General features: G+C 41.2%; 1 protein-coding gene and 2 long non-coding RNA genes across 3 annotated transcripts; 1 reads left to right on the top strand and 2 right to left on the bottom strand.

The window, feature by feature from the left end:
- Positions 1-1,561: 1,561 nt before the first annotated feature.
- Positions 1,562-11,712, bottom strand: LOC113014288 (uncharacterized). Its single transcript, XM_026155710.2, has 3 exons — positions 11,236-11,712; positions 8,400-8,468; positions 1,562-6,272 (listed from the first exon to the last, which is right to left on the bottom strand). Exons 1-3 carry the CDS (start codon positions 11,519-11,521, stop codon positions 4,804-4,806), a joined length of 1,824 nt encoding a protein of 607 aa, XP_026011495.2. The 5' UTR covers positions 11,522-11,712; the 3' UTR covers positions 1,562-4,803.
- A 778-nt stretch (positions 11,713-12,490) lies between these two features.
- LOC113014295 (uncharacterized) lies at positions 12,491-14,767 on the top strand. The gene is made up of 2 exons (XR_013904845.1): positions 12,491-14,197; positions 14,396-14,767. It is a non-coding gene; the product is annotated as an uncharacterized LOC113014295 (long non-coding RNA).
- On the bottom strand, positions 14,508-17,423 carry LOC145423803 (uncharacterized). The gene is made up of 3 exons (XR_013904844.1): positions 16,946-17,423; positions 15,678-15,772; positions 14,508-15,561 (listed from the first exon to the last, which is right to left on the bottom strand). It is a non-coding gene; the product is annotated as an uncharacterized LOC145423803 (long non-coding RNA).
- Positions 17,424-17,543: the final 120 nt, after the last annotated feature.

The raw sequence follows: 17,543 nt of genomic DNA, 5'->3' as shown, positions 1-17,543 counted from the left end.
TTCTTCAAACATCATGTTTTTCCTTCTTCAAATGACTTCAGAGCGACAGTACTGGGTTCCCTTCAGACTCTCCTGACCTGCTGGAGGCATGAACGTGCTGCAAAGATTTTACTGATGCAACAGAGTCAATGTCAAATGTCAAATCAATGTTACCACATCAGTGCTCTGCTCAGCTCCACAGGTAACTGAAAGGAAACGGCACTGTTTACATACTCCCTGTTCTCTTTTTTAAATCACAACCTTTAAAAATAGAAACCATCAATATCATACGCATAAATGGATCTTTTCAGCTTTCAGTTTCACATATCCCTAAATTTCATTTACAGGACTTTTTGGAAATAAGGTTGTATAAAAACATACAAAATTTAAAATGCTCAGTTCTCTCCAAAGTTAAAGCAGATTGTCGCGAGTTTAGGGCAATGGTTAAATATTGAAGGTTAAACCAAAAATCATAACTAGAATTGATCCCACTCCGGGCTGTGGGGCTGGAGCCTATCCCAGCTGCCACAGGGTGAGAAGAAGGGCACACCTGAACAGGTAACCAGGCTGACGCAAGGCTAACGCAGAGAGACAGACAACCTTCACACTCATGTCAGCGGACTCTCCACCAGCTGCTGAAGCAAAAACCAATTGTGGCACCTTGAGGGAAAATACATGTCACTTAAAGGAGGAGGAGTGCTCAGAGCTGAGAAGATTCAAATGGAAGATATCTGACATTTTATTTGAATCAACTAATCTTTAAACTGACTGTTACAGATTTCATGGAGGAAAAAAAGCGGGGGGAAAAGAAGGTGAAAACACAAATTGGGAAAAATATAGCTACAACATTTGTGTATACGGAATTCCTGAAGACACTGTAAGAGACAAACTATGGGAGTTTTTTTTAGAAACGTTTATTAAATTGGAGTTGTCCCTAAGTGATACGGAGCTGTGAATGCAAAGAAGTCACAGAGAGAGACCCAAACCACAGAATCCAGAGAAATTCAGTTTCTCTGTCGATTTGACTTTCCCTGGGTAAGGCTTGACACTTTAGTTTAACAACACTAAATATAATTTAGTGTAACCATTTCAGTTTAATTTTACACTGGAAGTTACAAATGTCTGCCTTAGAGAACTTGGAGAATAAGCCACTGTTCTGGAAGCTTGTTTTCCTGTTTATTTTGACTACTAACTACTTTGTAATACTTTGATTATTCATAACCTTACCGAGGAGAGGCCCCTCGTAATGCAAGAGCTTTCCTCTCCAAAAGGTTTTTGGGAAATTCTGATTTTGAGTAGAAACCACCATTCTCTCATTTGTTCTGTTTCAGTTAAAGTTCCAAGTTTTGTCAGATGTGTGTTGTGTTTTTTGTCACCCAAGGTTTACAATGTAAATGCTGTTTCTTATACAAGGCATGTCCTTTCAGCAGTATAGTTTACTAACACTTAATGTCAATGAGTTACAAAACCCAGTTAAAAGATGTAAACTTATTGCTGGAATGAAAGAGGAAAACCATCATATAATTCTTTGGCAGGAGACCCGCTTTACCAAAAAAGGGCACAAAAACCTAAACACCCCAGATTGAAATACATATTTTATTTATCAAACACAAAGGGACCCAATAGGGGAGTTGGAATTCTAATTTTAAAACAAATTCCTTCCAGCTGAGGAAGGACTATATATTTTGGTAAAAGGAATTCTAGACTCTAAAGTAGTGATGCTACTTAACATCTACAGACCTCCTGGACAACACAAATCATTATTAAGGACCATGTTTGATTTAGTTGCTACAGAGACATCAGGTGTTCTGATATGTGGTGGAGACTGAAATGTACAATTACACCCTACCTTGGACTCCTCAAACTTATCAAAAAATCAAAATCCTGAATCTCTTAGTACTAAAACAATTTGAATTCAAAGAACAGATCATAGGTTGTTTGAAATTGCTGTACAGTCGTCCAACTGCCCAGATAAAAAATAATGGAAATCTGTCTAGGATTATTACGCTTGAGAGAGGATGTCTTCAGGGGAGTCCCCTAAACTTTACTTTGTCTGTACTCTTTATAGAGCCCTGGTTCAATAGATTAGAGAAGACAAGGAAATCGAGGAGTGGAGTATAAAATATGCTTATATGCAGATGATGTACTTTTGACCTTGTCCAATCCGGACTCTAGCCTCCCTAAATTGATGACTCGTCTTAAACAATTTAGCCAATACTCAGGTTGCAAATTAAATATACAAAAAACCCAAACTCTAACTTGCATCTATGTACCAAAAGAAAACATACGTAAAATGCATAATTTCAAATGGAATACTAACAAACTGACGTATCTTGGAGTCACCATAACAAAGGATTTGACAGAAATTTATAACTTAAATTATAACGCTATCACACAAAATATAAAAGTGGACTCAGGAAGATGGGCACCTTTGACAGTTTGTCTGTATGGCAGAATAGAAATTGTGACCATTTTTTTCTTCACAATTTTACCCCGTGTGTTGTTTCTTTTTCAGTCCCTGCCAATTGAAATTCCCCCGAAACAACTTAATGAGTGGAAAAGAATGATCTCACAACTTATTTGGCGAGATAAAAACCAGGGTACAACTTGAGACTCTACAGTTACCAAAAGACCAAGGTAGATTGTCTTTACCTAACCTGGAGGACAATTACGATTACAGCTTCAGTACTTGGTTAGACTTTGTGATACTAGATACGAAGCAAAATGAAAAGATTTTGAACTTACCCAATTAGACAGGTTTTACAGTCTTTATTGGGTGATATAAGCCTACAGGAAAAACACGTGTACACTAAAGTAGCTTTAAACATAGGGATTAAAGAAGGTAAAAACTAATAATTTAGAAAGGAAAGTGTGAATACTAAGATGGGCAGGATATGATACAGACTTTACACTACCACAAAGGACTTGGAAGGGTATTACAGCATACTGTAAAATCTCAGCCAAAACAGATATGGGCAGATTCTTACCACTCAGTGAAACTTACAGGTTAAATAAAACTGCTTTTTATAGACAATTGAGACACCACTTTAATAAAAATAATAAAGTTGTAAGGTAGTGGGTGCCTCATTGACATATTTGTGAACACCTAGAAAGGTAAAGTACATAAAAGGCTGATCTCTAAACTATTCATATTTACAATCATTCAGGAAGCACTACACCCAATATGTTAAGACCAAATGGGAGAAAGAAGACAAACAATAGCACGTCAAGGTCCCCTCTTTGGAGGGAATATTCCTGGAAGAATAACATTAGATTTTTCATTAACCCTAAAAATAAACCACTTCAGAATAGCAAACCTGAATCTAGTAACTGCTGGAGACAATGTGGCAACACCATGGCTGATCACTATCACATATTCTGGACCTGTCCTGCTATTAAATCTTATTGGAGAGAGAAAACAACGATTAAAAAGGTAAAAGATATTTTTGAAATGGAAAACATTTACCTTTTCTCTAAGACTCTGTAAAGAAAAATTTCAAAGATATGGTCATACAAAATGATTTTCCCATCTCAATCTCTTTTCATTTAACTTTATTTCCGGGACCTTGTTTAGTGCTCAACTGGACTTTTCTCCATTTTGTGCTGAATGGGCACTTGTGTAGACACATACAACAATATGCAAAGTTTGTATGTATGTAGGTATTTGAAGGTGTGTGTATATGTATGTAGGTGTGGGTGTATGTGTACAGTATGTGTGTATATATGCGCATGTATAAAGGAGCAAGATGCACTGTGTATTTCTAAAGAAAAAAAATAAAGTTTGAAAAAAAAAAGCAGTGGAATTGAGCAAAGGTAGAGGCAAAGATTAAATGGTGGAAGTTGTAGAAAAATAAATGTTGTACAGAGTTCACGGAGGAGGTGAAACAAGCTTTCGGTGGCAGGTAGAGTTAACAGAGGACTGAGTAGTGAGAGGAAAGAGGACAAGGAGACTTAGTGGAGGAATGAGGAACTACAGGAGAGGTTAGCAAAGAAAAAGTGGGTTGATTGAAAAAAGTAGACAGAAGTACACAGGCTCAGTGGACAGCAATGGTAGAAAAAGCTTATTGTGACCTGTATGTGAGACTGGACACCAAGGAAGGAGACTGGCTAGACATAGAGACCAAGCTGTTTCAAGGACTGAAATGTAATAACAAGTGAAGAGGGTGTGATGTGATGTAAGCAGTACATGGAGGAGATGATGAATGAAGAAAATGAGAAAGGATGACAGTTAGTGAATGTGATGTTTGCCTTGAGAGTGTTGATGAGGAAGTTTAAAGAAGGTCAAAAGGAGCTTCACTGTGTCTTTGTGGGTCAGAGGGATCAGATGATTAGCAGTTCAGAGAGGAACTGCGGTAAGTAAGGAGTGGCAGAGAAGTCTGTGATGGTGGTGCAGGACATGTATGAGGACAGAGACAGTGGTGAATTGAGTGGTAGGAGTGACAGGGCGGTTAAAGGTGGAGGTGGGATTACATCAGGTATGCTCTGAGCCCCTCTTGTTTACTGTGGTGAAGGACCGACTGAGAGATAAGGTCTGTGGACTGCGATGTTTACAGATGACGCCGTGATCTGTAGTGAGTAGGTGGAGGAGAGCATGGAGAGGTGGAGGTATGCTCTGGAGAAAAGAGGAGCCAGTAAGAGGAAAACAAAATGCATGTGTGTGAATGAGAGGGAGACAGATGGACACGACAGGAGTACAGTCAGTGAAGGCGGTACCACTACCATTATGAAAACATGACCAACTTTATAGAGATTCCATTTTGTCAGAAACTTCCTGTCAACTGTAGTGTTCTGTGCTATTATGAATAATGGGGAGGTGCTGTGGTACTACAACTGCGTGAATCCTGAGTAGAAGCTGTCCTCTGCTGTCCTCTGCGGCTCTGGCCTCGAGTCCTCCTGGCCAGCTAAATGCACTTTAAGGTGCCCATTAAGCGAGCGTTTGGCCTGGAAACTTTTCCCACAGACCCTACAGGCGTATGGTTTCTCCCCGGTATGGATCAGCATATGTCTCTTAAGGTCCACATCCTGCATGAAGCCCTTCCCGCATACCTGGCACAGGAAGCGGCGCTCCTTGTTGTGAAAGCGGACATGTGTGTCCAGGGTCTGTTTTTGGGTGAAGCCTTTCCCACACAGGCTGCAGGAGAACGCCCGCTCACCCGTGTGGATTTTCAGGTGTGTCTTCAGGTTGCCACTCTGGTTGAAAGCCTTCCCACAGAAGCTGCAGCTGTAGGGTTTCTCCCCAGTGTGGATCCTCAGGTGCATCTGCAGCGCCGATTGGCCCGGGAAGCACTTCCCGCAGATGCTGCAGGTGCCGCCAGCCTCGCGGTGAGCGCGCAGGTGGGCAGCAAGGCTGTCAGAGGACTCATAATGGTGTCCGCAGAGTCCACAGCGGCAGTCCGTGTCTTGCAGGTGAGTCGCCACGTGTTTCACTAACAGGGTCTTCCTATCAAAGGTGTCACTGCAAACTTTGCAGCGGAAGGACGGTATTGAAGTGCGGTTCGTCTTAATTCTGAGGCTGTCGTTCTTCTGATGAGTTGCCATGTGTTGCCGCAGACTGTTCCGTTTACTGAACTCCTCACCGCAGACACTGCAGGTGTGCACTGCTGAGCTCCTGTGCTCCTCCATGTGGCGCTCCAAAGAGCTCATGTGACAGAAGGCACGGCTGCACTCTTTACATTTGAAGGCTTTCTCTTCTGCGTGGACACGCAGGTGTGATGTCAGGTTGCCCTTCTGACTGAACTTCTTGCCGCAGAAGTTGCAGCTGTACGGTTTCTCTCCTGTGTGCAACCGCACATGCATTTCCTGGGCCAGGATGGAATGGAAGGTTTTCCCGCAGAAGGAGCATGTTTTGCTTTTGTCCTGGTGCATCTGCAGATGAGCCTTCAGGCCATCGGCAGAGTCCAGGCATTCCCCACAGTAACCGCAGCGAAAGTCTGGGTTGCTGGCACAGGTGTGCAGGACGTGTTTGAGTAGGAAGCCTTTCCCTTGCAGTGCCCGGTCACACACGTGGCAGCTGAAGCTCTGAGCCAGACTCGAGCGCCTCCGGTTGCTTGTGACACTGAGCGCCGGACGGCTACGCTTCTTCCTCCTCAGAGGTCTGAGAGTCCGCCTATGTTCAATCCAGTCACTGTCCGGGTCTCCATCGCTGCTCTCAGAGAGGGGTGGGTGGTAGGATGGCGAGGGCGAAGGAGGTGATGATGGACAGGAAACGTTGCTGCCATCGTGCTCCTCTGGATCGGAGGGATCCTGGTCTGTGGGGTCGTTTGGGTCATACAGCGTCACTGACTGCAGAGGATCTGAGGAGGAAAACAACAGTTGTCAGCATCAATCAGATCAGAACACCTGAGATGCACCTAGTGATGGCTGAGTTATTGCAGCTAGGGCTGGGCAATATGAGGAAAATCTGATATCACGTTTTTCGGGGGGGGGCTACATCACGATACACAATATATATCATGATATGTTAAATAACCTCCAAAAACAAATGCTATTTTCATATAGTGCCCAAAATTGCACTGGTATACTCATTCAAATCGACAATTAAATTTTTTTTTTTTTTTTTTTTTTTTTTTTTTACTTAAACACAAAAAAAATGTGAATAAATTGAAATATTTTATTTTAACCAGTCAAAGGTTTTTCACAAGTGACTATACATTACAGTATAGGTATGTCCCAATTCATAGGCCGCATAGGACCTGGCCTTCGCGGTCTATGTGGGCCAGGTCCTTTGAAAGCCAAGTAAGCCAGAAGTGCGAGGCTGTTGAATGGGACGGTCTAGCTTTCAGATTTGCGTCACCAGCTGTCGCGGTGGAGTTTAATAAACTCAGCCGTCTGCTCCTTGCTCGCTAATATATAACATGACATTGGAGTAAATTCTCGACCATCTCACATTTCTGTTTAACCATTTCCTGTTTGACGTTTATTCAGCTGTGTGAAAACTATAACTTTAATCTCAGCTAAACCGATTTACTCAGAAACAAATAAAACACTGAAAAAAGGACCCGACCCATCCTTAAAATCTGGGGAAATGAAGAACACAGTTGTTGGCCGCATTTGGAGCAGCCTTCAAATTATGACAGCCTTCGTCGCCTGGCCGTGAGGTAATTGGCCTTCAAATGCGGCCTCTGAAGGATGCGGCCTACGAATTGGGACATACCTTATGTCTCTTTCTGTGGTCAACAATAGACCTTTAACAAGCAAAAGATCATAGAAACAAAAAGTACATCAAGCAATAAATTCACGAGACAATAAAACAATTGAGATGAAAAAGGTGCTCTTTTGTGCTTATAACATATAAAAACTGTAAAATAAAAAATGTGATGACCTCAAATTACAGAAATAAAAGTCTAGAGAGCGACCAAGAACCTTTATAGGTAATTGCAGCTGGTTTATTTAACATTTTCTTTAGTGTGTGGGGAGACGCTGATATGTGGAGTTTAAAACATTCTTAATTTTGTAGTGGATGACATTTCAGCTGGTAGAATAAATTTGTGGTACTGCTACCTTTTGCGGCAATATTTCACTCTAATATTTCCATGGCAATTTATACCCGATGATTGCGATGAAGTCATTTTTAACCATCATACGTGGAAAAACTTGCGATACATTGAGTATATTTGATATATCACCCACCCCTCATTACAGCATGGAGCATTTTGAGATATGTTTTGATCCATTTCCTCAGAGGCCGCTTTCGAAAATCAAAACATGTACTGAATGAGTGAGCTTGTTAGATGAAAGTTAGACTGACTCAATGCTCCACCCTGTGGTGGAAACCGGTATTACAGTAACTACAGTAACTGACCCCAATGGTTCTTTCTTCATATTCTGTTTTAGTTACATTTACACGGTTTTCAACTCCTTTTAAAAACTGGAATTTTAATTCCTTTACTCTGATTTTATTTATGATAGGTCCTGACATCAGCTGGATGAATGCTTTCAGATGTAATGCAGATCGAAGCACCTTTATTTCCAGGTGTTACTCAGTCCAATCCAACAGGTATGATAATGCCGAAATGCCAAGTGTTTGGTCTACAGAGGGTCTTTGATTTTGAAAAAAATAAACGGGATTTTCTGTGCTCTTCCTGCCCTCTTCATCTACTTGGTGCAGATCAATGCAATTTACATTAACATATGGACCATTTTCACCCCAGAGCACCGAGAATCACCAGCTTTGGTCTGAGCATATGTGATCAGATTCCTTTATTTGGAAAAAATGAACACAGAATCAGGCTGTGTGGTTTGTGTTAACCTGATGCGGAAGCATCTTTAATTTCTGACTTAACCTGCTAAGATTTCTGGGCTGCTTGGAGCATCAAACATACATCATACCATAGCAGTGAACAGTTTAATGTATATTTAATGTATATTTTTAAGATTAATATTGTCATGGTGATGATTCTGAAATACTTTAATGCACATACCTGCACACTGCACAGTCACCTTAATCTCAGCTGTCCTCTGACTGGCTGTTTGCACAATGGAGGTATTTCCTGTGTGTAGAAGAACCTTGGAGTTAAACCAGAGGAGAAACAACACACAACAATACACTGGATAATAATATAACAATATGTACATGCAAATCCTAAAATCTGTCCCACCAGCAAAACAAACACATTTTAATTCCCATCTATAAGATGACTGACTCATGAGTGACCATAAAAATCCACATAGGAAAGCTTAAAATAATCTATAGAATGTTTTTCCATGAAAAGCAAAGACATGAAAACATGTTTTAACCTGATGGAGACCTCCTGTTCTTTAAGGTGGGCCCCTTTTAAAGAATTTCAAACTCCCCACGCAGCTCAAAGCTGCTCTGCTCACAACAAAGCTGTTGGACCTTTTTAAAAGTGACACAGCAGCATTGAAAAAATCCAAGTATGCAAATATCGCTGAATCGTCATTGTCACGCTCACGATTTCCACATAGATTTGTGCGTGTGCACTGTTGGTAAATGAGGACCACAGCCTGTGAACACACCTCACCGTGCTATCAGCTCTGTTACACAAAGCGGAAGAAGCATGAACATGCTCCAGAAACAGCGCCGTCTCTTCAGAACCAAAAAAGCGTTTAAAGTGGACTGAAAAGTGGAGGGAACAGCTGATGACCCTCAAAGCCTTTTTTTTCAAACACATGTGCAGGTGGTTACATATGGTTAAAATAATTCAAATGCAGTAAGTATACACATTTTTCATATAAATACAGTCTATAACTTGATTATTGTCTGTAGCCCACATAATTACACACTTTAGTTACATAAAACATGTGAGTTTCTGTATAGCCTGTATAATAAATAAATATGTAGCCCAATAACTATAAAACCCAGAAAGCTACACAACATGGGGCGGTTCATTTACAAACACAAGTCTAACTTACATTTCACACAGTTTTTTGTTAGAAAACAATCACATTGTTACAGCTTAAATTACACAAAATGTCAGAAATCTGCACTGTCATGAACAAAAATTTAAATCTAATTTTTCATGATTTGTTGGATGAACCCTCTGAGGTCTGAAATACAACCGGCCATTTTTGACTCCTTTTGAGTTTACGTTTGTATTTCACCCTCAAATTGTTTCATTTTATTTTTTTCCCCTTGCCTCGTTTGGTATCTTTCTTTTCAGCTCAACTGAATTTAACTGTTTTTTTTTCACTGACATACTGCATTAGTATTACTGATCTGAAATCACACAAAGAACTTAAAATCCTAGTAGTATTTCTTTACTGTAAAAAAAACCACAGACATGTTGAGTAAATTTTTATAACTTGAAATGCAAATATAAAATGTACATTTTGGAAACATAAACAACAATTTATCTAAAAATGCGGCCAATAGACCTGACGTTTTTTTATTTTGTACAACCATTTAAAAATATTACTAAAACTAAAATGAGAGAACAATCAGGTGTTGCAATAAGATGCCCCACAAATGTTGTGTGCCAGTAAAAACAGGAGAACAGCACAGGGATAAACCTGCAGGCCTGACAACAGGAGGTGTATCACTCCGCTGGTTTTCTACTTAGTGACAGTGTTTACGTTGCAAATGTGCCTCTGTGACATTAATTAGTGCCCTCACTGACACACAAAACAAAACAACGACTACACAACAGAACAACTACACAACACAACACACTAAGTATACACTCCACACTAAACGTCACAAAACTCTCCCCTCTTCCTAAACAACCAAATCCCACGTGTTGACTTTTTTTTTTAATTGGTCGACATGGTACATTTTTCCACCGATAGGAAACATGTGGCTTTATTTCTTTCTTTACCGTTTTTGCGCTGTCCTTAGAAAACGCTTAAAACACACACACACACAAACGTGACGACAGTATTTAGAAAAAAGCATGGCTTATATATATATATTATCATAACTCTGGATTTACTGGCCTGTAATTAAAATGTAAAAACTTTGAAGTCCAAACTCTCAATGTGGGCTGAAATAGAGACTCAGCGTGGCTGCAGCTTGTTGCTATGTCAGCTTACATCAGTCATGTGATTTGGAGGTGCAGCGTGTCCGTGGACCACGCAGGGTTAATAACACTCACCTTCCTTCCATTTCCACAGTGTAACATCCAACCATCTGTGTAAAAAGCGAAATTCCCAAGGTGTTGTTCAAAATGTGCTCTGGCACAATCATAACCATCACTTGCTACCAAAAAAAAGCCGGTCCTGCTATGGACTGAACCATTTGTTAATGGTGGAGGGGGGAACACTATGCAATATATTCAGTTTTAGCATTTATATTCACTGTTGACTGTAACTACGCTCAAACTGTTAATGCTATCTTATATTAATAAACAACACTGTCATATGCAAAACTGGGGTGGCAAGGGATCATTTTAGGGTGGCACTTGCCACCCCATGCCACCCTTCTAGATCCGCCCCTGGTGTTACACGTGCTGGAAAGCAGTGTGAGTAAAAGCATCGGCCCCAACAGACTGAAATAGTGCCAACCGCCAGTAAACCCTATGCAGAAGAAGAAGAAGAAGAAGAAGAAGAAGAAGAAGACTGAAACAGTATTTCTGCGGTGGCGCTTACACTGAACCTTTATGACCGATGAGACTGCAAAAGCTTATTAATTCGAAGATCAAATATTTCAGATTTCTGCTGACTGGAAAAAGAGAACGATCAGCTATGTCTCCGTGGAGCCAGTAACTCATTAATCGGTGACAATAACCAGCTGGTTAGCCCATACCGAGGGTCCTGTTTGTGTTCTGCGTGGGTCCTGCTTGCGTTTAGCGCGACACTGACCTGCCGCTTGCAGCCGGACTTCGGGCTTGAGCACGGCATCGAGCAGCCTCCTCTGACGGCAGATCTCCCGCTCCGAGCGCTCTACTCTGTCCTGGTACTCCGCCACGGTCTCCTCCAACAGAGCGACGATCTCCTCCGCGGCCACCGTCAGCCGCTCGGTCAGCAGCGCTCTCATCGTCGGGAGCTCGGCTGCTTCTTCTCCCTTCTCCAGCCGCAGCAACAAGTCTTCGGCGGCGGCGCTGATCCGCTCGTGGACCGACACTCGCAGCAGCTGCACGGTGCACATTCTGCGGCTTCTCCCTGCCGGGAGCCTCCGGGACAAAGAGAGCCAGCAGGAATGTAAACACGCTGCGAGTTCCGAGTCGAGGAGCGCGGTGCGGAGAGAGCGAACAGCGCCCCTGCTGAAGCGGAGGCTGTCGGAGTCAGAGGAGAGTTCCGGAGTCTCCTTGCTACTTTCTGGTTGTGCGGGACATTTTTAGCCAGAAGTTAACGGCATGTGAGTCAGCAGCTGAAGCCGGAACAGATCAGAAAGCCCTGAGAAAAAGGTTTCACATTCAGTGATAGCATGGTTTACTCCAAATCTCAGCAGGGTCATTCTGGTGATCCACTGACAGGTGCCCCTTCACCTGTCAGTGGATCACCAGCTTCCTGACTGACAGGCAGCAGCTGCTGAGGCTGAGGAGCATCACAATGCCACACACAGACCATCAGCACCAGCCTGCCCCAGGGGTGTGTTCTCTCCCCACTGCACTTCTTCCTCTACTCTGATGACTGCACCTCAGGAGAACCATCTGTGAAACTCCTGATACAGAACAATGACAAGTACACATGCAGACAGGAGGTGATGCAGTCAGAACCTGGAGCTGAAGCCTGTGAAGATGACAGTAGACCTTTTGGAGAGAGTCTATAAACTACAAACTATTTTTAGTTTTCTTTGCTCTTTTTTTTCTATTTTCTGTGTCCTCCTGCAAGTCTTTTGGTCTTTTTTTCAATCAGCCATTTCCTCCTCTCGTCAGACTCCAGCTCTGTCTCTGTGGGGCTGCCTTCTTCCTACAGCCTTGTGAAGAACAGGTTCAAAGTATTTGAACTTCGGACTGATGTACTGCAGTTGAATGGCCTGCATTTGTATAGCGCTTTTCTAGTCCATAGGACCCCAAAGCGCTTTACACTACATTCAGTCATTCACACATTCACACACTGGCGATAGCAAGCTACATTGTAGCCACAGCTGCCCTGGGGCGCACTGCAGTTGAGTAGAACTACTTACTTACATTTCTCCGCTGTTAGAGACTCTCAGCAAATCCACCAGAACAATGGATTAAAATGTTCTTATACACAATAGAAAATTCAAGCAAAATATTAATGGAATAATGCAACATGATACCAGCTTTAGAGTTAAAAAACAAACAAAAAACACACACACACACTGGGCTGAACATAAGACCCTCCACAGAATGTCACATCACCCTCAACTCTTTGTTTCTAGTATATTTTTGTTTGTTTTTCAAAGAGAAACTTCATTTATAAACTTTAGCTAATGGATCATGGTTTTTAAGTTAATGAATAATAATGACTGAAGGCAGCTCAGGTCTGAAACCAGTACATCAGCTGCCCTTCTGTGGGTCCACCAGCTTTAGGAGTTTGGTGCTCTGTGGATAGATACTATGGAATCAGAACGATGCCACCTTGAAACGAAACCGAAAAATGGATTGAAACCGAAAAAAAATATTGTAACTGAAATAAATGTACTGAAAAATCTTGTATTGAAACCGAAAAAAAAATTGATAGTGAAAAACAATTAATTGAAACTGTAATTTTTTTGTTTTCGCTTACAATTTTTTTTTTTTTTTCGGTTTCAATCCATTTTTCGGTTTCAATCCACTTTTCGGTTTCAAACCATTTTTCAGTTTCACTCTGCTGGCACTGTTTTGGTGTACGGGGGCGCGCTGGGGGGCGGGGATTCCGACCCGCATGTATTTGCATATATTATAATGCTGACCAATGACTGGAGAAAACACTGACGACGCGGCTGCGGTCACGGACAAACTCGCACGTGTCTGTTCGGGAATGGCAGATGCCGAGAGGTCCAGCGTTTACATTACCGACTATTTCAAAGTGACAGCCTGAGGTGTTCTTCAGTAAATTGGACTACCGGACAGGAGGATCTGAGGCCCCACCGCATTATTTTTGGTAAGTTAAATGTGTTTGTAAGCTAATCCGTAATTTAGGTCCTTAGCTAGCTACCTAAGGACCTAGCTAGCTAAGATGAGCACTCGGCTGTCGGGGAAACATGTTTTGTAAAGTTCGTTTAGCTACCCCGTGCAGGTGAATGGATTTACCCTGACTAAAGAAATCAAGAGAAACGCACCGGGCTGCTCAGTGACTAACCACGGTTACTGTACTTTTATTATGAGTATTATACTGTAAGAGCAACGGGCTGGACTCTGCTTCTGCTCCTGTGCAGAGCTGATTATTAAATATGTGCAAACAGCAGCATGTTTTCTGTCGCTTTCCACATGTGGAAGGACATTAAAGCCAACTTTTAAATTCCCCTCATTAGTCAATAGCTACGGATTAAATAGCAAAGCCCGATACTTATGTACTGAAACCAACTACTTCCGCTTGTCAGCTTAACTTAAAATTTTACATTTTTCCCCTGATTATTTTTTTTAGCTTTTTTTTTTTTTTTTTTTACTGAGTTTGTTACAAATATTCAGGTTAAAAAACTGTCCAAATTATTTTTAATGAATTATGTTCACAAAGTCACATGTTCAGTACTCTGTACAGCTTGCATCCTTTAGGACAAATAATTTGAAACGTTAATATTTCTTGTTCAATACTAAGCTGATAACACCTCTGTATGTTGTGACCAGGATGCAGCAGCAGACTGAACCTCGACTGAAACCTGCTCCATCATCTCATCTTTGCAGATGTCCATTTATAAAGCATCAACAACTCAAAGGTAAACATGATATTAGAAAAAGTGTTAGTAAGGCCTTTAAAACAAATAAAAAAATAAACAGCTGTCGGCAGAACTGTAGGACTGAACAACTTCAGATCCCGAGTGTGTGAGGCCGGAGAAGGATCAGCTCTATTTCAGATTTGAGAGATAAACTTTATATTTCAGTTTGTGATGATTCTGTTCTGTTTGTGATTACAGGAGCCGTCCTCAGATTCAGACCTCAGCACCACCCAGTGACAGCAGACAGATCATCCTATATCTTCAATCTTTGTAGTAACTCCAAAATTAACTGAAGAAAACAGTACAAAGGTTAAAGTACCACATGTGCTGTCAGTGAAAGCTGCAGCTGTTTTATTGATAAATTTAAAGACAAAAAGTCAAAAGGATTAATCACCCCTGTAACTGTGTCACTATACATCAGCATTAACAGGACCTCAGTTTGGTGTTTCAGAAAACTGCTGATCTCAGACCTGCACAACTTCTGTTTTAAACACTGAATGTACTCAGCTACATGAAGAGCACGTGATGTTTTCTCTGACACAATTAAATAAAACCTGATTAAAAGTCAAAGGTTGTTACTTGTATTTGAACTAAAAACTTGTGATCTGGAATTCTTTCACTGTTTTTTGACAATAGTGTGTTATTTATCATAAAGTAATTCAGAGTCATTCATACCAGAGTAACCAGTGAGCACAACATATATTTAACTTTCTACAGGACTTAAAGCTATTACTATAGCTTATAGCTATAGCTATTAACTGCACTACTGTATAGTTCTGTGTAAATAATCATTCTGTACATATGATGATTTTTAATCCTACAACTGTTTATAACCTGCATAGTTCACATTTCTGTAGTTTTTCATATTTATATCCTGTTCATATCCTGTACATAGTTTGTACTCACTACAGCCTGTACATACTTATAGTTATAGAATATTCACAACATACTTCATACCGTGTACATTATAACATACCATAATAGACCCATTTCTGTAATATACTTACATATCTATATTATTGCTAATATATATTGTAATATATCTATATCATGGCTAAAGCACTTCTGGATGGATGCAAACTGCATTTCGTTGCCCTGTACCTGTGCATGTGCAATGACAACAAAGTTGAATTCTATTCTATTAAAAGTCCAGACCCTCTGAGGATTATCTGAGTACTTCTAACATTACACAAAGCAAAGGTCTCCATCAGTGTTCATGAAATGCTGGGTTTATCCTTCTTGTGAGGGAGCTGCTGGTGAAGATCACGAGCCCTGCTTGATCCCGGCGATGAGTTTCAGTCTTCCTGGTGTTTCTGAAATGATTCCTCTCACTGTGGGTCAACAGAACTTCTGGCACAGGACAGCTGTAATGAAAGAAATTGAAGTTTTGGAAATGCCCTATATGTGAGAAGCAGATTTTGTATTTACTTTTCTTTTGCCAATCAAGATAAAGTATAATTTTCACCATACAATTACTAACCTTGTCATCTCCTGTACTGTCTGTTTTGGGCTCTGGGCTCCTCCTTCCCAGCGCTCATGAGACTGCTTTGCTGCACTGTGGTATGAGGTGCTAACCTGTTGACAGTGTTGGGAAGGTTAATTTTAAAATGTATTCCACCAAAGATTATAGAAGTAATGTATTCTGAATACTTTACAACTACATGAATGTACTATTGCTGTGTGATTTATTACTATTACTGAAGGCTACTCGCCATACCAACACCAACTAGATGTTAAAATCTTAATATAAATGAGTAACAGTAGGTGGACATTAGGTAAGGCTGCAGCGATCTCGTGTAGAAAACTATTCAGCGCGTATATAAAACAGGTCAGCGGCTCCGAACCGTAGTAAAGGGACCTCTGGCTAATACGTCCGGTTCGTGTCGGGCTCATAGCTGAAAACTAGCTTTACTTTGTTGTCTGGGTCAAGTTTGCTAGCGAGAGACAGAGAGAGGCGTTGAAAGGCTGCTTATTGTTTCGGAGGAAAACACGAACACAGTGTACAGTCGAGTCTTAACAGCTTACTTGCAGCTGGGCTCGTCAGGCACTCTTTTTGGCTTTAGTGGTTATTATTATATTTACATGCTTCCAGCTCCCGTTTCTGCTCCGTGACAGCTGTACTTTTCCTTTCTCTCCCTCCCTCGCTCACAGACACATAACGGGTATGGCAGTCCATTCTCCCTGCAGCACGGACTACACTGCCCATGAGGCTACATTGTTTAGGGCGATGCCTGTAACACTCTGCTATTACCTTCATATTAAATAATTTTTGTATAATAATTTTTAGAGGCTCTTATTGCGTGTTTTGTTTGGGTTTCCACCAGCGTGGAATTACCAAAAAGTAGAGAGACCATAGCCTAACATATGAAACAGGTAAATACCGCCATGTAATCCATTTATTTCAACAAACTAACTGTATTCTCAATATCACCTATTGAACAGTAATTGTAACGGATACATTTACTCATATTTTGTATTTTAAATACGTAACGCCGGTGCATGTATTATGTTACTGCCCAACACTGCCTGTTGAGATCCTGAGATCCGCTCCTAGAACACCGGCCTCCAACTCCTGAAGAGACACGGGTGTCCCTAAATTTAGCAAATATTAGCGTCAGGCTAGCTTGCTACGACGAATAGGCTAATACCAGCATTTTACCACAACTTCACCAGATGTAGCTAAAAAAACTGAACTAATGTCCAGCCCAGTGGGACAGCAAGAAAAGATGACAAAAAATGATTACTTACTTGCGGTTTGGAGGTTCAAGCTGAAATTGAAGCAGCCATTGAAAGACGGGAAGAGAGAAAGATGGCAGCTTGGTCAGCACTAGTGGCCTCTATAATATATGCAAATACATACATACCATCACTGACTAGCTTTACTCTGTCTGCCTGTACTTTACAAAGCCATCTAACCACGACTAACCCTGACTTTGGCAGAAGTCGCCTCTCTTTATGCAGCACCCCCGGTGATGAATAAACAAAGAGGATTGGCTTTCATGCGTTGCTTTTTAGGCTCAAATCCGTTTGATGCTTGGAGGCTCACAGTGACATGAATTAATAACTCCTCCGAAATGCATTAGACCAGGGGTGTGCAACTCGGATGATCTGATATCGTCACAACAATGTGGTTGATCCTGTTGTTCCAGGATCAACCACATTGTTGTGACGTTATTCTTTGGCACGCCAAGCCATTCGTGCATTTATGAAATTCCAATGTTGCAAGGACAATATCAATTCTGCTTAGCGTTTTTTGTTTTACGGTAGTTTTTCCCGAAGTCGCAAAAGTATGACGTTGCAACATTCTGATTGGTCACTTGCAATGTTGATCAACATTTGGAACAAC

Source organism: Astatotilapia calliptera, chromosome 22 (assembly GCF_964374335.1).
Source record: "Astatotilapia calliptera chromosome 22, fAstCal68.1, whole genome shotgun sequence".
Lineage (NCBI taxonomy): Eukaryota > Metazoa > Chordata > Actinopteri > Cichliformes > Cichlidae > Astatotilapia > Astatotilapia calliptera.
The sequence above is the reverse complement of the archived record's forward strand: the minus strand, read 5'-3'. Positions and strand labels throughout refer to the sequence as shown.